General features: G+C 48.2%; 1 protein-coding gene across 7 annotated transcripts; it reads right to left on the bottom strand.

Moving 5' to 3' along the window:
* Window positions 1-1,774: 1,774 nt before the first annotated feature.
* Window positions 1,775-25,747, bottom strand: LOC116941981 (transducin-like enhancer protein 4). 7 transcript variants are annotated; one of them, XM_032953428.2, is made up of 20 exons: window positions 24,537-25,747; window positions 21,824-21,921; window positions 20,481-20,544; window positions 20,047-20,091; window positions 17,631-17,741; window positions 16,177-16,278; window positions 13,815-14,043; window positions 13,405-13,424; window positions 11,477-11,596; window positions 11,285-11,338; window positions 10,719-10,880; window positions 9,693-9,825; window positions 8,825-9,009; window positions 6,383-6,462; window positions 4,747-4,996; window positions 3,628-3,875; window positions 3,363-3,510; window positions 2,854-3,004; window positions 2,647-2,723; window positions 1,775-2,469 (listed from the first exon to the last, which is right to left on the bottom strand). In XM_032953428.2, the coding sequence occupies exons 1-20, from the start codon at window positions 24,558-24,560 to the stop codon at window positions 2,362-2,364; spliced, it is 2,409 nt and encodes an 802-aa protein (XP_032809319.2). In that variant the 5' UTR covers window positions 24,561-25,747; the 3' UTR covers window positions 1,775-2,361. The 7 variants fall into 7 exon arrangements, with proteins under 7 accessions (XP_032809319.2, XP_032809321.2, XP_032809322.2 ...); XM_032953430.2 differs by having other exon boundaries at window positions 16,204-16,278; window positions 24,537-25,746; XM_032953431.2 differs by having other exon boundaries at window positions 17,679-17,741; window positions 24,537-25,746.
* Window positions 25,748-26,026: the final 279 nt, after the last annotated feature.

The raw sequence follows: 26,026 nt of genomic DNA, 5'->3' as shown, positions 1-26,026 counted from the left end.
AATTGTGAACAACACACACACAAAACAATTGCGAACACACACACAAAACAATTGTGAACAACACACACACAAAACAATTGCGAACAACACACACACACACAAAACAATTGCGAACAACACACACACGCACACACACAAAACAATTGCGAACAACACACACACACAAAACAATTGCGTGGTTTTGGCGGCGGTCACGGTTTGGTGTGGGGGGGGGTTGACGAGGTGTGACGATGGGGAACGGCAGACGAATTTAATATGCGGGACGTGCCTTTTAGATGCGGCCAAAACGCGTCGAGGGAGAGGGCCACGTTTACTGGAAACCAAATTTGGGGGGGGGGGGGGGGAGAGAGACCGAAGCAGCCCGCAGTTGCCGTTATCGTCGGTCTCGCATGGCGGGGGTGTGCGGCACTTCAAAAATGGGGTTTTTTTTTTTGTTACGGGATGCACAGCCACCGAACGTCTCCCGCCAGATCAATGGGCGTCCCCTCCGCCGTCTGCGCAAAGCGGCGATGCGGAGAGACGAGAAACGTCGCCGCAGCCGCCGAGTGGCGAGGTGAAGACAAAGTGACGGCGGTCGAGGGGATATAGCAGGCGCGTCAACCACGCACGGACGCCTCGATTTAGCGTGGGCAGGAGTTGTTTTTGTTGTTGTTGCGACGAACGGAAATTTGGGCGATGGAACCTGGACGCGCTGGATCACGCGAGAGAGACTTTCGGGACGGTGCCGTCGGCGACAAAAGCCGACGCTGGGATAAGGATTGGCGCGAGCGTTCGCCGCTTTGTTACGCAGGCAACGGGGAGAATAGGGCCCCCCCCCCATCCCTTTTGTAACGATGAAGGCATCAAGATTGAAGATAAGTGGGAATTCTGCCTACTCCAACAGAGGGAAGCGTGGAATGACACGCGGGAACCTTTACGTCCCAGAAGCTTTGGAGAAATAATAAGTAATATTTAAAAATACTTTTAAAAAAAACACGCTTTAATGAAATGTACCCTACTCGTAATGGCAGAACTCCACAACTCCAGGAAGTGGCCGAAATAAAAGCGCGTAATAATAAAAAGTAGACCCTTATTGATGCCAGAGGTAGTTTCTATACATGCACACACGAGGTTGCAGAAAGGTCACCATTTTCAGATGCTATACTGTACTTTACCATTAGAAGGCTATTGTTTACAGCCCCTTATGGAATATACTGCTAGATGAAGGCCTCCCCATGCTGTCGGGCGCGGGGGGACGGGAGAGGGTGTTTAATCCTCCTTCCTTTACACCGGTGCGTGTGGGTCGGCGAAAGGAAGGGGGGCACGACCAGTCAGAGTTATCGCTCGGCTACTGACATTAGCCGAAGCTGCCAACTATACTCGGGTTGTCGGCTCAACGGCGCAGTGTGCTGATCACTGCGTCATCGCTTCCCCCACCCAGCATCGTTTCGTTATGAATCCTGAATTCAAACGAGGACACAGGTACACGATGGGCGTCAATTGTGCCCGAGAAACGTGCATCGATGGCGATACTGAAGGGTTGCCCTGCTTTGAAAGTAAATATCCTGGACATGAGAAAACACAGAGGAGCATCAAAACACTAAACAAGGTGTTTAAAACGTATGCAAACCTTGCTTTTAAACGAGTTAATTTCTTGTAAATGGTTACAGTACGAGCAGAAAGCAACTATTCATTATTTAAAAATAAAATTATTTAAAATCGGTATGGGTATGTACATTTTCCTATATTACATATGCCCCAACGGTTGAAAAAACAAAAAAACCGAAACATATCGTCAAGATCAAGATTTATTCAATATTTACATTTTATACACAAAAGCAATCCATAAAATACGACACGACACACACTCTTGATTTTACAAGTTAGTGAACCTACGGGCGCCCGACGGCTGCTTTTGTTCCCCCCCCCCCCCCACCAAGACAGGTTTACCAATTCACGAGAAAGTCGGTAACATTTAGAGACTGTTTGTTCAGTGCAACATCATAAGTAAGAGAGCATAGTTTGACAGTTATATAAAAACGAGAGACGTTTTACTGCTCTTTCGGCAGGGGGGCTGCTTGACCACTGCAGTAGACCACCCTCGAGTGATTTTTTCGCTATAAAACACCCGCGCGGCGTCATCTCTTTCATTTCGGCACAAAACGTGTCCATCGGCTTGTGTAGTTTCTTAAAACGAATTCACCCAACAGCAATTCCTGCCCGCGCCCACCGCCGCCGCCGCCGCCCTCCGCTGAGATATGTGCACCGTTGTTGATTCAGAGGCTCAGATTTCACAAAGGCAATTTGTATACGCACGTGCATACGTGCGCGCTCACACACACTCCGCGTTTTCCAAAAAACGTCGTCACGTACACGCGCGATTCAATAAATGACTTCGTACAGGGTAGCCTTCTTGTCCCCGGAACCAGTGACTATGTACTTGTCATCCACCGAGATGTCACAGCTCAGAACGGACGATGTCTCCTTGGACTGCAAAATGGGAAATCAAGACGTTTGTAAAAGCACTCGCAGCCTCTCGCTTTAACATTATTTTGTCCGTGCAATCATTTTTTCGCAGATAAAAAAATACAACCACCAACAGGAACAAGTTTTAACCGAAACGCCATTCCTGCAAACTTTGCAAAAAAACCACTCGACAACACCTACCTGGAATATGCTTGCCCCGTAGGGTGTTCTCCAGGCATTCAGCAGGTAATCTTTACCGGTGCTCACAAACCATTTGCCTGTAAAGCGACACGCACGAACAACCATTAACAACGTGGTCTTTCATCACGGTCGTCGTTTTCGTGACGCGCCACGTGACACATAATAAATCACAGCGACCGCAAAATCGAAACCCCATTTCTCGCTCACCGCAGTGGGCGAACTTGAGCGAGAGGACGCAGCTCTCGTGCAGGTGCAGCTGGTACTTGTCGGGCTTGCTGTGGTGCAGCACCTCCACGTTGCTGCTCTCCATGCCCACGGCCAGCCACTCCCCCGTCGGGCAGTAGCCCAGCGAGAAGATCTACCGAGGGCGAGGAGAGACATTCATTCACACCGCGCGTCATCGGCCTGCGTTCTTGGCCCGGCTTCGTGGCCGGCGTTCGAGCTGTCGGCGCTGGGTGTGGTTTTTCAACCAGAAGTGATGTTTGTCAAAAGGTGAGTGGAAGGTAGCATAGGCACGGTCAATTGATTTGTGGCCAAACGTTTTGCTTTCCAAATGACACAGAATCCAACTGTTGTGAAAATTAGACAACAGATTGGGCTTCGTCAGGGAATAAGGTGGGGAGCTGATGGGGGTGAGGGGGGGCTTAGATAAACTAAATATCTATAAAACTCTGACTGCAAGACAGGGCAAGAAGAAGAGGGTGCAGGCAGCACACCTGCGAGGTGAAGTCGTGCTGCTGCAGCTGCCTGCCCTCCCGCAGGTCCCACGACCTCACGGTGTTGTCCAGGCCTCCCGTCCACAGCTTCGTGCCATCGTGGGAAATGTCGATGCAGCTCGCGCCGTCCGTGTGTCCCTGGAACTGCCTGTGGGACGAGTCGAACCCAGGGCACGCACGCTTTATGAAGCCGCCGGCTCTGGCGCGCGGCGTGGCGCGGCAATTCGTGTCTGCTGGTGCCTGCTGGAAGCGGCTGGCGACGGACCTGACGAGCGTCTGGTTGTGCAGGTCCCACACGGCGATGTTGCCGTCGCTGCAGCAGGAGAAGCACACCTTGGAGTCGGGACTGATGGCGAGCGCGTAGCACGCGGGCGCCGACGACGTGAGCTCCGCCTTGATGCGCGGGGTCGGAGCCGCCAGGTCCCAGATGGAGATGGTGCTCGCCTCGCCGCCCACGATCAGCGTGCGCCCGTCCGGCAGCAGCTTGCACGACCGGATGTAATTGTCCCGATTCTTAACAAGAACGACAACAACATTTTACTGAAAATTCTTAAAATACTGGATGAGAGTACACACTTCAAACATCCGTCATGTTGTACACGCACACATTGCGCAACTCTGCTTCAGCGTTGTGTATACCAAAACAAAGTGCGTGTACACGAGACGTGTACCACCTTGTGGGCGAAGTCAAGTGCGGTTATAATTCCATAGATAAACTTGTCCACACCATAAGAATGCGTAACTTTCCACCAATGACTCAGGGCCACAATAAGGAGATGAGCACCGTCTGAATTCTTATGTGAGTAGGCAATCACTTTGACTGAAATAAACGAAAAACCATCGCGGTAACCATGGCAACTCAGGAGCATCCCTGATGTCACGACAAGGCAGTCAAATTGTATACTCCAAAATAAACAAGCAGACAACGCATCTCCTACATACGTTACTCCACCGCATGAAAAATATACAAGTGTTATTTTACACTACCCCTCAACCACAATGCATTCTGTGGAGTGCACAATTTCAGCAACATTGCTTCAATGCAAGCAAACGCGAGTTTCGCCACACAGCGTCTCATCATCAGCAGCCAGACTTCCTTGAGAAGCAACGCTGGTGAACTGCCACATGTTAAGCGGCAAGAACCCTCATCTTAAAATATGGGGGGGGGGGGGGCGATAAAGTCCTAATTCAATGCACAATGATTTCCAAGTGATGGCATTAGTCGTGCCAAGAGATACTTTACAACCCCCGCACCTCCGATTAGCATGGTTGGCTAAGTGCGGTGCTGAAAGAAGTTCAACAAAAGTACATACATACATACGTACATTCTCCACAAAGGCACGCATTTATTTGTTATTATTGCGTGTTGCAAACATCAGCTTACGAGGCAGTCGAGCTGGGAAACGGGCGTCTTGGTTCCCGGCTGCCCGATGTCCCAGATCTTGACGCAGCCCTTGCCCCCCGTGTAGACGTGGCGCGTGGGGTTGCTGATGGTGACGGCGCACACCACCTCGCCGTGCGGCAGCGTGCTGATCTGCCGCGCGTGACGCGGGATCCCTGGGCCCATCAGGGCGTCCGGAGGGAACGGCACGGGCTGCATCTGCCCGTCCGCGCTCACGTGGAACGAGTACGCCCTGTGGCACCAAAACGCAAAGATGTAGCGCGCAAAGCACTCTCAACACGGCTCCATTGGGACTTATCGTGGAATATTTGCAATTGCAACCGCGCTTCACGAGCCTGCACAGAAACAGCAGTGCATCACAGTGGCATGCATATCTCACTACATATTTATTTTTGTTTGAAGTCAGTCATCGGCAGAGAAGAGGAAGGAAGGCCTTGAGCCTGGACTTAGGCACAGAGAGTCTTGTCGCATGGATCAGAATCTTTATTTAGACTGGAGAAATACGGAGAGATACAAAGCGCTTTTTTTTATTTTTTACAAGTCTCTGTGCGGGAGCCCCTGAGCGCGCGTAATGTTCTGGGGGTGCAGAACCGGAGGTGCATAGACACGAAGAGTCGGATTTCCACTTTTCCTAGAGACAAAACCCATACTATTTCCGTCCGCCTGGATCAGGTGTTGGCAACCTGTGGCTTCGGAGCCGCATGCAGCTCTTAAAAGGGACCGCTTCGTGACTTTTTTTTTTAACAGACCACCGTCTCTCGTATTCACATTGCATTGCGGCTCTTGAAATGTTTTTTTTACCGAATTCGAAAAAAATGGAACTTCTTGTTATGTTGGTTGCTGACACATGGCCTAGATCGATCACACCCGTGAAATAGACTTAATAAAATTGAACGCAACACCACCAGATCCCCCCCCTACATCCCCCCCCCGGATTGCCAGGGGGGTAGGGAGGGGTTAGATAGTAGGGGCAGAATAAGAAGTGACTTCCCACTAAAATAAAAGGTTGGCTGGAGAGGTTTTGGCCAAAAAGGCTTGGTTTGTCGGGAGGAGAGCGCACGCGACGGGCACTACAGCGAGCTGAGAGAGCAAAGGTCGACAGGGGCAAGTGTCGGGAGGATCTTGAAAGAGGTGAGCGGGATTCTTAAACCCACTGAGCTATATAGCTCTTTTTCAGAAGCAACCTGGCCACAAATGAAAGCTCAAAGTGCCTTTTCACGTGGAAATCTATATCAGCCAAATATTCTAAACGCATGTTGATCCTAAATGTAGAAGAAAAAACTGGAAGACCTGGAGAAAAATACACGTGACCACAGAGAGAGACGCAAACTCCAAATATACAAGCATCAGGAGTCGGGATCGAACCCACGACCTCCTGTATACCAGGAGAGGCAGTTCACATCTCGCTACCGAGACTGGTCCAGAAGTCAGTGGAGGGATTGGAGGGCGGGCGGGGGGATGATGTGGATTCGTTAACGCATGCAGGAGAGGAATCTGGCAGTGATGGCGTGCATCATCTACAGGCGGGGGGGGGATTTCATCCGACTTATATGCAGTCGTCATGCATCACCGTCACCAATGCATTGACATCTAAGTGCTATTGATGTGCGGTACTTACGGCTTTCCACCAGAAATACTGTTGGGCAGAGACGGGGGAACGCCGGGCACGCGCATGTGCGAATGTGGATCAAAGCCAACCTGTGAGCGCACGAAAAGGAAACGTTAATCACGCGCCATTAAGGACCTTGACGCGTAAGAATTAAAATCGTATTAGAGTGCAAGTGACAGGAGGTATGCAAAACCCGTCTGAACAGCCAATTCAGGAAAAAATGGAACATATTACAAAAACCCGTGTTGACGTAAAATTTGGTTTCTGGAACGTATTTTTGCAAAAGATATTGGGAGCGACTCATTAAATTAAAACATGCAGTAAGCAGTTTATTATTTGACCAGGTGGGAGGTCACTTATATTCCTCGGTAATCAAAGATAAACTTGCACGTCATATATTAACAGCACCACACATGGATAATATGGCAGTGCAATATTTTTTTAAATTGTATTTAAAAGTTTATATTTTTACGACTAACCTGTACCGGACTTCGTCCACTTTCTAATAAGCTTAAGTGTTGCACTCTATTGTGGGAGGAAAATGACTTGGTGGGCATCGTACATTTCTATAAAGTGTTTAATAACATGAGATTTTGGGGGATCAGTGCCACACTTCTCTACGAACCCTGGGATCAGAGTTAGATTTCTGGCAACGGCTGACATTGGTGGTGATATCTGAACTGATCCTGTATCCTGCCTCCCCACATCATCAATCCCCACTGTCCAATATCGTCAAATATAATCAAACAAAATCCATGATCGACACAGCATGGGGAGGTCTTCATCCAAAAGTGGATAAATAAGAGCTGCAAATAATTTTACATTATGCAAACCAATTTAGGAAAGCATTATGACCCTGCCCTTTGGCATTAAATCAATAAACCTTTGGGCTGCAATTATTGGCATCCACATTTTGGAACTTTGGTAAAGGCATTGGGTTTTTTTTTTAAGACAGACTTTAATATATTTGTGCCAAAATTCTGCTTTGTAACCAATCTGAAATATCATTAGAGATAACAGCAGTCGCTTAGACAGTCGCACTCATCTATGTGTACAAGTTTTTCGGATCCAATAAGAATAACAATCAAAATGAAACACTACTACAATAACAGGGGGTAAAAGTAATTTTTGTTGTATATCCATTTAACACTAAAAAAAGTGAAAATGTAACCCCCACAAGTGCTTGCTCATGCCACTGCTGGCAGAACAGCCCCCCCCCCCCCTTCCAGGTAGCTCTTATAGAGAGGCCCCCCTCCAGAACGTTAGTGGCCTACTCTTCCACATTCACCAGACATCTTTGAAATGGTGTGAGAGCACCGATGTAGCTCTCCACACATGACCCAGCAATCGACTGTGGTGAACCTATATTCTTGGTTCTTTCGGTAAAGTCACCACGTAGAAGGGAAACAATAAAATAATAAAAATATAAAACAATTAAATTCTCAAGACGTTTCGACTGCAACACAAGCAATCATTATCAGGTGTGAAAACCACAGCAAGAAAATTTGAAAAAAGTGGCGGTTTTTTTTTACGTTAGCACCACGGAGAGCGATTTGGCAGTTATTCAGATGGACGAGCCCATCTATGTTCGGAAAAGAGGAGGGGGGAGACGAAAATAATGGATGCGGTCTGAAAGCCACCGTAAGCGTGAACAATCAATTAAGACCCGAAATGGTTTATCAAATCCTTCCAATGATTGCTAAGCCAGAATCCATCTTCTCGGTTGAAATTGTCTCTGTTTGTATATGTGGATAGCCTCATGAACGAATCTCTCATGGTAGCCAGATTGCTTGCAAAGAACCTCTGTCTTGGAGAAGTCAATGTCATGTGAGCCTACTGAATTATAACAGTGATCTGCCACGGCCGAGGTGTTGGTCCTACCGTGTTTTAGGTCTGCTTTGTGTTGAACCTATTTATCATACTAAGTTGGACAGAGACCGGGGTATGGGGTGTGCGGCGAAGTGGAATTTAAGAAACTTGGTCCAATGTGTCACTCGCCACACGCGCTGGGAGATCGAATGGAACCGACGACCACTGGATTGCACGTGCAGTGTGCCCCGCCGGTACACCACGGCAGCATCCCCCACTCCCACTTTACATCAGCCTGCACCGTGTGCTAACAGCCCACAAAAAAAAAAAGACAAGTGGTCAGGCTACTTGTGGGAACTGAACCCGCCGGCTCCGCGTCAACTGGCTGCGGGCGGGACCACCGGTCACGTGACCACGTTACACCCACCGTGGGCAAGTAACGCCCGTCTTGTGACCACGCGGTCGATCAATGCAGAGCGTGTCGGGCACCCTCCATGGGTGAGCGTCGGCCGGTCATGTGACCGTGCATTCAGCCAATATGAAGCGAGACAAACGTACGAGTGCGATGTTACACCCCGTGGGCGAGCGAAGCCCGTCATGTGACCACGCAGTCGACCAATGCAGAGCGTGTCGGGCACCCACCATGGGCGAGCGTCCGTAGGCGGCGGCCGCGGCCGCCATGGCGCTCATCTGCGGGGACATGCCGTGCAGGCTGGCGTACGCCCCGGGGCTGGCCAGCTCTCCGTTCAGCCCGGGGTGTGGAATCATCCCAAAGGGGTTGCCAAACGGCCCGCCGGCCGCAGCCAAAGGCATCCTGAAGCCGGCCCCTGCAACAACATCCCCATGGCGGAATTATTTAGCGCCAACCCACGGTGTTGCGACCGCCTAACTAGTGGGCTGGCATGGCGCACAGAATCAGGAAGGTTGGGCTCGGCCCAGATTCCAACGGTAGCCTTACCCGGGGGCCCAAGCCGGCATTAACCGGGCCATGTAGCCTACTTGTTTGGGCCTCTTGGCCCCCTTTCCACAAGGGAGCTGCTCGCAAACACCCGTTGCAGCCCTAGGCACTAGCCGTGATGTCACGCTGGGGTTAGTAAGCCAAGCAGCGATGACATCTGTCACTTAGGTTAACTTCAAGGCAGTGGGTTTTTTGGTTGTGTTTAAAAGGATGGCTGAAAATGAAAAAAAGTTAAACAGATTTTTTTTCTTAGATAATCAAACCCAAGCGTACCTTCAACATTATTTCTATATTATAAAAATAACAAATGCTATCCGGGGTGTGAGGTGGAGCTGCTGGATCTCAACAGGCTTCGCCTGGCTCACGTTTCAGAAGCATGAAAGAACATCACTTGTTGCAAATGGCTAAATGTACGACTGCCGCAGGGTCACGGCGCATTTATTATTCTTGTATCGCATTACTCAGTCCTGGACAGAACGCCATCGCCCCCACTTGAAACACCAAACGCGCACTCCCCTCTTAAAAGGCATATCATCTTTAAGTGCGCCTTACCCAGAGGGTCCATGCTGTGAGGCTTTCCTGGGATGGGCCTAAGGCTGGCCGAGCCGCTCGTGCCAGGCACAGGGAGGTCATTTGAGGAGGCTGGGGTACTTGAGGCGGACATTGGGGTGTGAGGTTTCTCGTTCTGCAGCGACAACAAAAGAACCGAGGCGCATGTTAACACAGTTCCCATCGATCTGTAACGAAACGCCAAGGCCGAGCTTGTTGCAGAGTTCAATTAAAAAGGACAAGCGGCTCTTTAACCTCCAGCTACATAGAGAGAAGTGTGCGGAAACCTCAGGCACGTAAACAAAATGATCCAAGAAGCAACTAGATCTAGCATGAAACGCTTCAATGTGGGCAGTCGCGTGTTGAAATAAACACAGCGGCGTACTTGCACACGAAGGAGGTCAACACGATTGGGGCATTTACAATCTGGCTAAGAGATGGCAGTACAGCGCCGAATTCTTGATCTACGTGTGGAGCTTTGAGCACTATCCCACTGTGCGAGAGAGGGGGGGGGGCACTCCCTCTTCGTATTCCACTTTTTTCCCCCAACAAGAACCCCCAAAACCCATCAACAGAATCGTCCAATCCAGCCAATGCAAAACCTTCCTAAAAAAGTTTTTCCCAGTGTGCCTTCCCCCCCCCCCCCTTGGGCAACAAAAAGAGCAGCGTTATTACTTCTAATGCTATGACAAAACAACAAAGCTACATTAAACCGGTGACCTACAACGAAACGAAAAAAGCAAGCGAAGCAACAAGCACCTGCACTGAGGTGGGGGGGGGGGGCAGACCTCGTGCACCTCAACCCCTTACGCACCTGGGCCGGCTATTTCCATGCAAGCGCGATAATGGTCACCGGGGAACGATGGCTCCCAACCACATGAAAGGACGCGAGGTCGCAGCCCAGCAGCACGACTGGCGGGGCCAGATAAATAATCCCCTTGCGGCGCGGGCGAGCGGGCGAGGCCTGCCAAGTTAACAGCCGTCACACCACTACCGCAGCTGCCGCTGCCACCACCGCCAAACCCTCACCTGTGCGTGGTCCTTGGAGCGAGAGGACGGAGTGCTGCTGGACGACGCCACCGACGCTGGACTCTGCGGGGGCGCCTCCTTCCGGGGGCCGTGACCGTGTGACCGATCGAGCCCGTTCTCTCGGGGCAGGTGGCCCGGGCTGCCCCGGGGGGACGTGGGGTCCTGCCCCCAAGGTGGAGGGGTAAAACAAAAAAAAAGAGGGGGGGGGGGGGTGGGAAGAGGCGTAAGGCGGGAGGGAGAAACGACGCTAACCGTGAACGGCGGGTGACACGCACCAACCCAACAAGCCACAGCGAGGCCGCCCCGCACGCTTCCTTTGCTGGAGGCGAAGTCTCCGCAGTAGTTAACGTCAAACACAACAGGCGTGCCGTAAACCCTGCGTGGCTCCCGCGATGACCCCGTGCCTCGCCGCCTCTAAAACTGCCTGATTTATCGCGCGCGGGTGTCAGTCGCCCATATTTTATGCATGCGAGCCACGGACCACGCTGCCCTGTGTTTATGCTAATAATCCACCGGACGCAATTCTGAGTGCCGTTTTTTTTTTTTACGAACCGCTCATTACGAACCTCATTTGAGACATCCACGACTAGGTTGTCATCACTCTTGTCAGCGTCGCTGTCCTGTAAATGCCAAAACATCGCACGCGTTAAAGATGCGTTTTTTGCCGTAACAGTAAAAAACGTGGCCTTTCTGTACGTCAAAGCATTTAAAAAGCCGATATCAGTGATGCAGATTAACCACATGTTCCATGTACGTACGTAGTGATTCATAGACTCCTTCACATCCATCTTCCTCTTCTTGTTCTCATTTGCAAAGTCGGACGAATTTCTGAATTTTTCATTGCTTCTCAAGCTGCCAGCTGGTGACACGGACTTACTCTGGAATTATAACACAAGACACAACTCAAGTTTAGCCATCACTACTGGCCCCGAAGTTTAAACATTCTATTTCATGCCACTAAATCACATCAACGAGCATATTCATTACTTTGCCTTCTTCCCCCAATTGTATATCGTCTGCGCTACTGATGTCAGTCATGAGACAAAGCATCCATTCGGACCTCGCAGAGCAGCGCAACCCTACATTCTATAAATGGCCCACAAAAGCAGACACCCGCAGGGGTACCTCTGCAATCCCATCAAGTGACCTCTGGTCGACTCAGTAAGGGGGCAGAACTTTCCCACCTGCCCTGCCACATTGAATGTTAATTATTACGAGAGTCACACTGATATTTCTGATTCTTATACGCGGAATTTAGCCATATTAAGTGCAGAACCAAAATGTATTTTCGGTTGTTTTTTGTGCCATCATTTTTACACCATCAAGTCACTCCATTTGAGAAACTGGTTTAATCACAGCAGGCTACCTGGATTCGAACCCTGGACCTCAGCATTGCCAGCTTGGCAACCTGATATTTTAGCTTACCTGACCACCTGCATGTCAAAAAAAATTGTTGTGGCTTTGAAATATGTTGTTGAGCAACAAACATAATAAAAGCATTCAATGGCCACAAGTACAGGGATATACCTGCATAAAGAGCCTATTACTAGTGTTGCAGCTCGGTTAAAAACACAAGACCTTGGGAGAGCACAATTGTGGGGACCATGGAACACTCAAACAACTTTCTTCCACTTGAACTACGACAATTCGCTTCCCGAGTGCCAAATCGATTTGCACCTGTCCAAAAAACCCCAAACTTTTTTTAAAAAAAGCAATACATACGCAAGCACATTGCAAAAAAGGACTGCACCAACAAGTGAAATTATTTACTCTTTAATAAGCGAAGGCGGCATGCGCTTTTATAAAATTATTTCCAGCTCGTTCTAATGTAAAGTCGTGGTCTTTTTCTCTTTAGGCGAACCACTTGAAATGAGGAAATGTCGCTTGGTGGCACTCCCTGGGCACAATTAAAATTAAGAGTCCTCTATATTTAGTGCAGCAGAGAACAATTTTGAGCCAACAATTTTTTTTTGGTCAATAATTAGCCGCTGCTGGGAAAAACATTAAACCCTCAGCATGTTTAACTGCATCTTATGCTACAGCCAGTGGACAAATTGATGCAATTTGAAACTGCACTGTAAACTAATTGCAACAAGAGCAAGTCTGTGTAGCTCCATTATGCTTATTTTCAAAATTGCATTTAAACATTAAAAGGGCGCATCGCTCCTTTGCTTAGCCCATTCAGCATAAAATACAGTAACACCATTAGACCTCCTTTGCCAATACCAAAATGTAATAATAGGGTTTTTTCCCCTTTTTTCTGGCAACAAAACTGAAACCTTCTTACAAGGATTCATGTCTGCATTAACTACAATACCTGCAGTCAAAATGCAAACAAAAAACATACTATGATAATATATGCATTGTCCTTGAAACTGCTGTATGCCTTTTGGCATCATCTGGTCGAGCACCAATTGGGTCGAGGCTCAAAAGAAAGCCGTCCCTTGGTGTGGACCAATCAGTTTCAAGGACAATGCATATATTATCATAGTATGGTTTTTGTTTGCATTTTTACTGCAGGTATTGTGGTTAATGCAGACATGAATCCTTGTAAAAGGGTTTCAGTTTTGTTGCCAGAAAAAAAGGGGAAAAACCCTATTATTATACAGTAACACCACCCCAACCCGCCATCATTTACGATTAAAATGGTACAATTACATTTTCTAAATGTTAAGTGCGTGCTTACTGGGCCTGGGTCCCGGTCTGCTTCCGAAGATTTAATACGCCCGGAGACGATCACAGGAGCCAAAAAAATACAAAAGGAAAAGCACATTTGTTAAAACTCCAGTACGCACATTTTTTTGGTCCACCTCTCAAGAGAAAAGTGGGGCTTCAGCCGGCAGGGACATTGGTCGACGGTCAAGAATGATGATGGCGCGGCGGCCAAGATAGGAACGTAACGAATCCCGAGAGGACATTTGCCATGAGGAGATGGAGCAATATAAATGGTGACATTTTGGGGGGGGCCTTTTCACCCATCAGTGGACTGATAATGGCTGCAGATGATGATGACAACAAAACAAACACTCTTGCCACTTCAACCAAAACGAGAGTCGAACGCGTGCAAAGTGCCGTTTCGCCTCCGTGAACACAAACCTCTGTGGTTGTTGTTGTTGTTGTCTTGGTGGTGGTTCTTGTCCTCCTTGCTGGGGATGTGCGGAGGTGGCGCCAGGGCCCCCGAGAGGGCCCCCGACAGGGCCAGGAGGCCCGAGTTGCCCACGCTCACCGGCGGGAGGCCGGGCGGCTGCAGCCCGGATGGGTGCGGGGGCAGCGGCACGGGCGGTGCGTGCGCGTGCGCCAGGTGCTGCGCCTGCAGCTGCTGTTGCTAAGGTACAATACATGTATATATAGATAAATCACACGCGTTCCTCCATCCAACGGGATCATTTTTACAGTTGAAAACGTCACGACAGATTTGGCGTCGAGGTGTCAACGGACGCCGGCGAACGCGATTATGCTGCTCGCAAATATCAAAGTGCTTTTTTGCTACCCATGTGGAGGACTGCCGACTCTTATGGATCACCAATACTGTGCTGCTCAAACACCATACCGCGGTGGGTTTTACACCCGTTACGCTTCTCTCACACTGCTCCACTCTGAAATTACCTCCCATCGTCCATTTTCTCAAATTCTTATCACATTTCTCAATTCAAGGAAGGCATCAACTCCGATCTATCATGCATCAAATAGCGCCGTCTGTAGCTGGCCGCTTGGCGCTGTGGGCTTTTGGAGCTGCGCTCAGCAAAACAAACTTAATAAATATTGCAAGAGTTTGATGTGAGGCAAGGGATTAATCTGCAAAAAAGGAGGGATGGGGGATGCGCAATGACTTAAGTATAGCGTTTCAAAGTCGGGCATATACATTAAATTGGCTTGCCATCACTTTGTGGCTTGCCTTTTGATGTAAATGATCCCACGGCGCTCTTTGCAACAGTGGGCCATTGTATGCGAGCCTCGTGGGCCAATTTGCCTGCAATTACCAAGAAAATGTCCCCAACTGTAGAGCTAACCAGCCTCCCTTATAAATAGCATCTATGTCTTAATAGCTGCATTGCCCGAGGCTCGAACATGAAGTGAGGCGGCAGCGATAGTAGCACGCTCCTCACGGCACACCTGTACGCCCGCACATATTTTATCAGTCCGTGTATTACGGCAAGGCGAGGCAAATCCCCCCAGAATAGAGCACGTATATTTCACTGGCATTGCTCATGTCATCATTGAACAATATATATATTATTAACGCTACCAAAGAAACGTTTGCCCAAAGACCCATGTGACGCAGTCTGCCAGTCAATCACGAACGCAATTGTCCCCCACCGAGATTAATTAAAACCATCTTGAGCAATGCTGCGCGTTACAATTAACAACCGGCAAAACAACGGCATGATGATGTTCATAATAAATTAAGGGTTAAAGTTAATTTTAAAAGCACTCGTAAATAAATATTAATTATGCACTCACGACCATGTACAGTTCCATCAACTCTTAAAAAGATCGGACTAATACACTCTGTGCCGATACTACAAACACGGTTTTGTTTTAAAGTTTTGCACAATGCTCTCTGTCAGCCTAAAATGCATTCTGCTGAAGCCATCACCCAAACATTCTTCCTGAACATGAAGCCCCCCACCTAAAAGTTAATTTGCGTGACATTCTAGGTGGGGAATTCACACCAAGTATTTTTTTATGTGTCACTTTGACCTTTGATAGTGGGGAAAAAAGCATTCCCACGCATAATAGTGCACGGTCCTTGAAAGCCTATATATATTTTTTTATCAAATAAATGTGTTTGGAGGCATTGAGAGCATATTAAGATGATTTTAAAAAGGATATTGCTATTGGATTTTGTTTTACATTGTCTATTTAAATGAAAGTACATACAAATCTATAGTGTATTACTCAAGCAAACAAAAGCTCACTGAAAAACCACGTTATGGTTTCTTTTCTAATACTTCGCTTAATGCCAAATGCTAAACTCTGAGAAAACCATCTAAATTGTTATTGAGAGGTACTAATCATTGAGCATCATTGTGGATAATGTAATAACAAAATAATGCCTTATTCAAATATTTGTCGCTCATGTAAAAAGTTAAAAGCATTAAAAACACAAATCCCATCAGCCCACAGGACATTCTGGGAGTGCATCTTTTCAGCAGCTTCGGTTTAGTATCAGCAAGTACTCGACATTCACCATCATCAGACGTCAGGCTTGCTTAAACCGATTGCAGAATATTTGATATCATTTTTCACGAAGATAAGCATTTACGTAAGGCGACGCACAACCGAGACATAAAATCCCATTTATGGATCGGCCCTAGAGGCCGCTTGTGATGTGTTGCATTTTTTAACGACGGCCAAAATAAAAAAAAAAACGCACCACGGCGGACAAAGCATTCGGCACGGCGAGCGTTCACGGCGTCACAGTCATCAAAGAAATGTTAAGTGGAAGAGGACAAACCAGCGGCAGGTTGGGAAGGGCACGTACCCCGATGATAGCGTTGAGCTCCGACATGGTCACCTGCTTAGCTCTCTCTACAGCCTGGATCACCTGCTGTTGGTGCTGCAGCAGTCAGAGGAAAAAGACGAGAAACCAAATGCACTCCATTTCACTGCAGCGCCGGCCGCGCGTTGCCTGTGCATCCGCTAGGGTCCAGAGACTCGTAAGAGCGAGAGGCTGCAGCAGCTCAGGTTGGCAATCCTGAAGCAGGATTAACACCAGGAACGGTAAGAGTACCGACGATAACTTGTTAAATAACGACAAAAATCCACAATACGTACGTAATTAAAACTCATTACACTTCGGGTCGGACAAATCGCACGTTAACTCCTGGGGACTGATTATTTCAGAAATGTTTGATGGATAATGCCTCACTGCATGCCGGTGAGTCCATCACTGAAGCACCAAACCTCACCTGCTAAGACTGTCAAAGACTCAGGCTTCTGCATACAAAGATAAAGGTGCAGCCCCATTGGAGGGAATTTTGCCTATTCTTCCATGCTTGCCTGTGAAAACATTAGTCTTCCCATAAAGAAGGGCGGTCGGTTGAAAAGGTGATATCTTCCTTTCTCCTCGATGGCATTGAATGACTGGTGATAATTTTAATCAACCTGTTATTTTGTCTACAAGTTTACCGAAGCAGTAATTTGAAAATCTAAAACCCCGCCATGTATTAGTTACGTGTTATTTTAAATAAAAATAAAAACGCGAGTCACAGACAGTACTTTTGGCTGCAAAGTGTGGAATTGCACAGAGAGATTGGTTCACCAACAGGAAATGCTTTACACCGCATTTGACAAAGCAATGTGAAACGTTGATTTGGATAAGCATGCACAGCCCTTGCTTAATATGCCACTGAAAGCAAATATACATTTTTTTTTCAAAACTCATTCATTCCACTTCCTATCAGATTTATTTTTCATTTGCAGATTTCAAAATGATTCACATTATAAAGGTCAACGGAATTAAAGGTTAATGGGCACTTATAACAAATAGATTTTTGTTTAAATCCAGGAGCCCAGCTAATGACTGTCTTTTTACATGTCCGTTTAACAATGTCAATGAGTCGCACGTTATTACATTAAAATTCCCTCCAGGAAAATACCTTCTGCCATGCTGCTTTACTTTCAGAATGTGGATGGGCCAACAAGTGCTACACAGGTTTTTCAAAACAGTATGTTTAATGACCACCATTCCATATTCATCCTACCACTTTTCTATTGTGCGCACTCACACAAAAAACCCCAACCGAGGATAATGACTGCCTTTAAAACAACGCGCTTCCACTAATGCCAAAATAACAAGCCCCGCTGGGTCTGTGCAGATGGTCTAAGCACTTACTCCCACCCATCTAGACTACAGACACACAAAAGCACGGATATAAAAGCACGGCATACAGCGTTGACTCTACCCACCTCCCACCAACTTGCAGTCAGCAGGGAGGCATTTTGGTCCATACTCACCTCCGGTGACAGAAACGGAATGATCTGGGCACAGATTGCATTGAGCCTTTTCACTATCTCCATCTGAAAGAGAATACACTGTTTAGTTTCTTAGTTCTGAGAGACGGAGAAGATAACTTAAAAAACACAACAATAACAAAACATTCATAACAGAAATTCGTGCAACCCTTATTGAACGAAGATAACGCGATGGTGAATGTTCACCTTGCCCCTTATGGGTTCTTGAGAACAAAAAAAATGTAAAACACATGGTGTGGAGATAAAGCACGTGGTGGTGTTTTTTCAAGTTTGGGAGAAACGGTCAATTCGACGCGGTCTGAGAGTATCTACTTCTGTCGGTCTTCAGTACCTCTCCAGCATTTAATCCAACTGTAAGTCACTGCTACGCTTCAGCGGCAAACCAATAACACTCAGCCCGAGGAATGTGCACGTTCGACATACGAGCACGCGCGCAGATAACAACTACCCATGATATTAAATTATTTAAGGGCCAGGGAGTTCGGTACCTTCGGGCCCCTTTGCTTTGTTCATCGGTGGCTACAGTTGAAGCTCACCAACGCTCGACAATTAACAAAACAGAGATGTCGCCTCAACGTGCCCATGCCATACGCATGCAATTTCTACGACATATTTAACAAAAATGTTTACATGTAAATAGGTGGATGTTGATATTAGCACCTGATGAGTGTTTACTAAATTCAAGTAAGATAGGACTCCTCATTTGTAGGTAAAAAAGTCACCTTTCACTTTAGCTTAATCTAGATTTACTGTGACTAACAATACATGGCCATACACTGCAAGACAATCAAACCTCACGCTTAATTTCAATAAACGTTGACTAATTTCCGCAAAAAATGGCTAAATATCTCGACAGAAATTTGGTTTATAAAAAACATTAATAGCAAGGGCTTCTCATCAACACCATGTTTTTCACATCCACATAAATTTAAGAATGACAATTTTAGGGTGTTGAAATTTGACAACAGAAACCCTTCTAACGTCATGGCAGGATCACTTGTTGCACCAAGCAACTCAGCTTTGATGCTACACGCGGGCAAGGTGGGATGGTGAAAATTGGAAATGGCACGAAATTAATTAAATTTTGCCATTGTGGACGCTAAAACATAATTTACGATAATGAAGCATCGGTCAATGTCGATTTCGAATCTCTTGATACAAGTACCGAGATTTGCGCGTGCGTACGTATATATGTCAGAGCGCGACATCCCTGCAGCCGCGTTGGCCACGTTTAAAAAGATAACTGATTTTGTGAATATCATTGCGGCAATTAATTGAAATTGCCTGCGGTGGGAGGAGTCCGCTACACCTCTACTGTACGCCGAACCACAGGCAAGTCAATGCTGCATTTAATTTGCAATATTTTCATATATTCATGTGCTTTGCGTTTTATTTTTAACGACAATGACAGTTGCAAAACATATCTATAAACAGCTTTATACTCTTCACTCTGTGCAATTAAAAAGAACCCAAGAAGCATGATGCACCCTTTTCAAATCGCTCTATTTATCATATTTTAAATCCATCTCATTATGTCTCGAGGCAAACAGCTTGCAGATCGCTGCTTGCAGACATGCTCAGATTAATAAGCAGCTTCCCGAAGCCGAAAGAATTGAAGTGTTATTACTCTTTCAAGTCCAAAAGTGTAAATATTCTTCCAAAACATTGTCAAGGCGTGGATAAAACTCCCATTATACAGGTAATTTATATTATTTTACATGCGGTTTTACAAATTTACAACTACGCTTAAAGTGGCTTTTTTTATTGTTCATTGTTTAGATTAATGGTAGTCACACTATACTAATTGCTATTTTTTTCCTTCCACAAACACAGGGCAGAAGCCTCGGGGGATGCCGATCCAATAAAGGAAGGCCTGCCACCATTCCACGTGTCAGAAAAAATATAATCCCTTCACACAGAACACAGCCGTCTGCATTACATCCCCATTTCCCTGTGGGGTGGGCTACGGGTCAGTTATTGACACACCAAGAAATTGCTTGGGAAAATTAAGTATAAATAGTTCGCCAGCTGCCAAAGTTACGAGTATTTAGCCAAAGAAAGCAGGACAAAAGCTATAGACGAATTTGCTTTCCTGCAACCTCAAAATTCACATGCAGAAAAAGGTGCACCAGGCCATAAGAAAATGCAGATAGTTTGGAATAGACGCAACAGAGTTGAGCTGACTATACCACAGAACGAGACAAAACTAAAATCATACGGTGGGTGCAAAAGGGCCCAATAGTTGACAAATGTAAACAAAAACTATACAGCAGCTTTTTTTTCCATTGGTGACAAATACACTTAAGGTAATATGACAAGAAGTACAAATTGTGCAGATTATGCCACTCACTTGTTTGTGCATTTCGATGTTCAGGCCATATGACATTTCATAATACTGAAAAACAAACACGGAAAATTTGATTAGACGATCCAGTCATTGTGCCGTTAGCGTTTTGAAAGGATTCATAACACAACACACACCCAAAGCAAATTGGATTACGTCAAAGATAGGACACAATATTAGTGAGGCTTAGGCGATGCTTTGTGAAATCTTGTCTTACAAAAATAGCACTTCTGTCTGGTTAGCATGGGGCGAGGTCACAAAGGACAAGCTCGCGCATAATAAAAGGCACATTATGAAAACGAAGGAGCGTGCTGAGAGGTTAAGGGACAATGGAAGTGGACCCATGTCTTTTGACATTTAAGAACACGAGTTCAACTCAAAAGATTCCTCAGTACAGCAATGCGTTCGACAAGTACCGTTCTGCACAATAGAAGGCTTACCATGACATAATGCCGCTGCATCTCTGTTTTCTCACTGGCCAGTTTCTCACATTCCAACTTCAAACTGATGACGCAAGATGGCAACAAAAAATAGAGGACACTTATATCAGACAAACATTTTGGCACCTTCTACCAGAAACATTACTTTATTAATAACAAATAAAATGCTTTGGTTGTTTATATACGGCTGGGTTATTCATACATTCAATATTTATTTTCCCTTTTATTCACACCTTGTCACACCTCCTTCAATAACGCAATTCAGCTCTGCACCAAGGGCTCTGCCCAAGTCAACGTTAGAAAGATCTGTATTATTTTTATGAGTGGAACGTCTCTTTCGGCAAGTTGTTTGGCTATAAACTCCAACTGTGTAAACACACACACACCACACCACACAAGGGGGCTGCTGTTTCCACGATTCTCAAAACCAAAGTCAGGTTGAATCCTACAACCAGTGATGAGGATGCCTGATGCAAAAAAAGGCCACGTAGGTTCATGAACGCAGAATTGCGAATGAGGCCTCGTGCAACAACGCAGTTCAAATTTTAACGGGCGTACGAGTAATCCCTCCACGCCGTGTGTATGCACATATTCCCAAAGCCAAATGTGGCAATGGGGCCGCTAACACAGGACCCTCGGCGCATTCTTTACACGGCAACAATCACTCGTGTGTTCCCCACACAATTCGTGTTTATCTTAAAAATTAAAACAATAATCGCGTGATACTGCGTTGGCAGCGGCGCCACAGGCAACACATAACAAAATAGCAACGTATTCATCAATGACGCTGCATGAAAATGGAAAAAAATATATGCAGTATTCTCTAGGATTAGAAGTCACTACAGAAAGTAAGATGCGCCCCAAAACGTCAAGGATAATTTTGTTTAAGTGTATCTTGTAATCTGGAGACTACGGCAATAGCGTGACGTTTCAGGCAACGGCCCTTCCTCACAGCGAGAGCTCACATTTGCACTCCCGTGTTTTTATTATTTTTAGGGCCTTGTTTCTTGAAGGATGTGTTGAGTTCTTTTATTCGTCGTAAAGCAGCTACGCTATCGTGGTGGTGGTGCACGGGGTGTGGTGGTGGTGCACGGGGTGTGGTGGTGGTGGTGCACGGGGTGTGGTGGTGGTGTGGTGGTGGTGCACGGGGTGTGGTGGTGGTGCACGGGGTGTGGTGGTGGTGCACGGGGTGTGGTGGTGGTGGTGCACGGGGTGTGGTGGTGGTGTGGTGGTGGTGGTGTGGTGGTGGTGCACGGGGTGTGGTGGTGGTGCACGGGGTGTGGTGGTGGTGCACGGGGTGTGGTGGTGGTGGTAGTCGTCGTTGCATGTGTCACGTTGCCCACCTGTGATACTGCGCCTGTAAAAACTGAAACTCTTCCTTGATGCGGTCACAAGTCTCATTGATGGCAAATTTGAAGGGCTGCCCGGCTTGGGGTGGCGCCTGGGAAAAAGACAAGAACACAAACTGATGAATCACCAGGCATCTTCACCCCCACACAATGCCATCACCTACCCTCCCCCATATATATTTTTCCACACCCCCCCCCCGCCCCAGTTGCAGACAGGCCATCACTACTACCACCACCACCACCACGACTACGGCCTTACCAGTGCATCATCAAACAAGACTCCAGCGTGAGCCACCTCCATACCCCCCCTCCCCGTCACTCTTCCTCCTCCACCACACATCTTTAGCCCCAATCTTTCCTTTTAAACAGATTACATTCCCACCCAAGCCGAACAACCCCGCCCGCCCGCCGCCAGCAGAGCCTACCCAGGGAGCGTAAATCACTATAATCAGTCATTTCAATCTCGCACCCCGGGGCGAAGAATCCAAAGCGCCATCACGACAATCCACTGTCGCCCATTTATCAACCGCAACCATCTGCGTGCGAGGCGACCACTGGAATCTCGAACATGCCTTCCCAATGTGCAACATCCTCGTAATAGCCTCTTAACTATAGAGTGGAGGAGCAAAGACTTTGCAAAACGGGGGGGGGGGGCGGGTGGTTATACATTACACAGGATTTTTTTTTATCTTGCCGGAAGCTTTTTATGAAAACAATTTGAAGGACAGTGTGTGTGTGTATATATACGTGCTTTTTGAAATGTTTGTCTCTTATGTACGCGTGTGTGTGTGTGTTGGAGATGGGGGGGGGGGGGTAGAGGTGGCGGGGGTCGTGGTTAGCACGCAGCACACCGCGACAGAAACCCGGCCAACCTAAGTTTGACTCCTGGCCACGGCCAACAACCGTTGGCGCAGAGTTCACTCTGATGACGATGATGATTATCACGGTGTAACAAAACAATCCATTTCTTTTACTCCTGGGTAGTGAGTGTTATTCTCTAATTGTGTATGCATCAAAAGTGCAGAAAACGGCTATTATTCCGCACAAACTTTGCTTTTGTGACCAGGATATTTTGAAATGTTGCTATTTTCACTGAGAAAACGTGTGTGCGTGCGTGTCATTCCTTCACGTAAAGTTCCGGCCACAAACGCGAAGTTTGTGCGGAATAATATCCATTTTCTGCACTTTCGAGGCACGAGCAATTAAAAAAAAAAATTCGTGTGACATCGTGAATTATCCGAACCGGACGAGACAGAACAGACAGTACGCGGGGCCTTCACAAACAAAAACGATGTTAACTCCACCGTCTGAGAGGCGTTGTTTGCCTGGGGTCGTGCGGGTAAACATCGCCTCTAGCTGGGGAGACAAAGGCAGCCGTGGAGGGGGCGCTGTGGTTGTTTTTTGTTTGACACCGCGGCATTAATAGGCGTTCGCTAACAACAATTGTCATCACAATGCATCGTGGTAGTCGTAGTGGGTGGTGTGGTGGTGGTGGGTCTCTCTCTTTGTTGTACGTCGCGTGAGTGAGTATATGTTGCTGTTTTAGTGCTACGCTATTGTCTGTACACCGCGAGACATCGGCGAGGCTAGGGAGACGCACAGTCTCTACGCCTCGCGCCATTGCCGGGCTTGAATCTACCACGAAAGGGGGGTCCCCGTCCCCCCCCCCCACACAAACTCTCTCTATCGTGGCGATCAACCCCTCTGCATCCTCCACGCCGGAATGAGATGCGACAAGACGAGAATGTTGACGACGAAGGAAGGGAGGGAAACGAAAGCTCGTCTCGCAACAGCTCGTCTCGCAACGCACAAAGGGGGGCTTGCTCACGACAGTCGCGTCGTGGATGTGCGCGAGGCATTCTTGTTTGCTGTGGAAAGGTCGACGACGGTCCTGGTGGTGGTTGTGGTGTTGGTGGTAGTGGTTGTTGTGGTGGTGGTGGTTGTGGTATCAACAACACGAGGACACGACACGCGCACACAGCGAACAGCGTAGCCGCAGCCACCCGCTGCCAAGACCAATATTAACGTAGCAGCCATTTGGTTAATACGACTACTCTGGTTCTCGTCAGCCACGGCCTCGATTGTTAAACGACTGCCGCCGCCGCCGCTGCTGGATTAGCAGATGATGTTTAGTGACAAGAGCACTCCTCGTCAACTGTGAGGAGGAAGAGGAAGGGGACGACTCCTCGTTTAAACGACGCTAAAATACAAAAGGAGTCCGCTCTGTCTCTCGGATCTTCTGCTGGATAGCCGGGACCAAACTACGGGCTGTGGTTCTAAACGAGGCGCCGCTGGACGAGCGGTGACACCGTGCAGCAACAACAACCGGTCGTGACGATGGTGGCGGTGGTGGCGGTGACAACACGCTATCTATCGTGTTATATTTACAACGATATTGGATTCAAGATACTTTTGAGATTAAATTCGCGTAGGGAGGGAGCTTGGGGGGGGGGGGGCACGGAAGGGAACCCGGCGCACCGAGCTGGGTCCCCGGCCCGACAAAGGAGGAGGAGGGGGGGTGAGATGGGGGGGCCCCCTAAAAGACATCACTCACGCCACAACGAGCAGCAAGGGGATGGGGATGCGAGCATTTCTGGGGGGGGGGGGTGTTGCTGGTGGGGTTGGGATAGGTGGTGTTGCTTGGTTGTTGTGTGGTGGTGGTTGTTGTTGCGTGTGGTGGGGGTGGTGTTAGGTGAAAGGTACTCACAGCGTGTCTGCTCTGCGGATACATGTCGCGCTGCTGCTGCTGCCTATCGCCAGCAGCTCCGTCTCGGCAGGGGATAACTCCAGTATTCGGCTTCGATGTTCGCGACGGCAAGCACCAACAAATAAATAACAAAAACCACCACCACTACCACCACCAGCAGCAGCACGGCCGCGGGTCTGGCGCTCACAGAATCAGCGCAGAGCGAGCGGCGATGTTCGCGTCCACAACTCCTCTGCCTCTCTCTCTCCTTCTCGTCTCTTCCCCCCTCTGCACTTTTCCTCCTCCTCTCCCAAACCTCAGCCTCGTCTGCCTCTCTCGCCAATGATGTCGCTGGCAAACCTCCCCATCCGAGCCGACCTCTCTTCTCTCTCTCTCCGCACCACGGCTACGCTTGGTAGTAACAACACTCCTCTTCGATCCTTTATCTAGCTCTCTCTCTCTCTCTTACAGGGGAGAAACTTCAGTATGGCAAGCAACCCACAGCGACGCACACAACACGCACGACACAGGCGAGAGAGAAAGCGAGAGACAAGAGGGCGCGCGTAGCTAACACGCGTGCTTAACCACCACCCCCACCACCCACCACCTCCTCCTCCTCAACAACAAAGAACGGCTTGATTGCTGGACAAAGTAACGAGCGTACACACACATACAAACAAACAACAACCCTTACACTACTGCCGCTGTGCAGCTACCATTAACACGGCAACAACAACGACGTCGTCACGGCATCATCCGCAGGGCCGACAAGAAGAAGCAGAACTCCGCACACATCACCCCACAACAGTTTTGGAAGCGACGAATCTCTCCAGCCCACTCGCGGACCACCAAACCACCAAGCAAGCAACCGTATAATATATTTTTTTTAGTTATTAACAGAGCCACGAGGAGAGAGAGGAGAGAGCGAGTAAAGGAGGGGGAACGCACAAAGAAGGCCGGGTTGAACGGCGGGCAAACGAGACGGGGGTGGGTGGGTGGGTTGGTGGAAAGAAATTAGCCCCAGCCCGACTGTGCTCCTCCGAAGGAAGCAAAAAAAAGCCAGCGGAGCGAGGAGAGAGAGAGGAGAGGGGAACGCAAAAAAAAATCAACCTCGCTCCTCCGTCCGGAGGAACGACGCTGCGTGACGTCAGCGCTCATTTTTTTTTGCATGCGAACAGCGGTGGCGGTGCCTGGACGTGAAAGTGGGGGGCAGGGGAGGGGGGTGACGAGGGTCTTGGCTGCTTTGCTTGCTGGTTCGTGAGATTGGGGGGCGGTTGCGGTGGAGGTGGGTGGGGTGGGGGGAAAGGGGTCGCGCCTTCTCTTCCTCCTTTGTATGCAAGCCAATTAAAGGAGCGCCGCCCTGGCCCCCCCACTACGCGAGCCAATTAAAGGAGCGCTTTGCCTCGAGCGCGCGCGGCCCTTACCACCAACCCCTCCCCCTGCCCGCCACGTGGGGCCGTGACGGCAGCCGCAAGCCCCGGCCAATGGAAGAGGCCACGCGGGCGCGCTCC

The sequence above is a fragment of the Petromyzon marinus genome, chromosome 13 (genome assembly GCF_048934315.1).
Source record: "Petromyzon marinus isolate PM22_M1 ecotype Great Lakes invasive population chromosome 13, UKy_Petmar_22M1.pri1.0, whole genome shotgun sequence".
Lineage (NCBI taxonomy): Eukaryota > Metazoa > Chordata > Hyperoartia > Petromyzontiformes > Petromyzontidae > Petromyzon > Petromyzon marinus.
The sequence above is the reverse complement of the archived record's forward strand: the minus strand, read 5'-3'. Positions and strand labels throughout refer to the sequence as shown.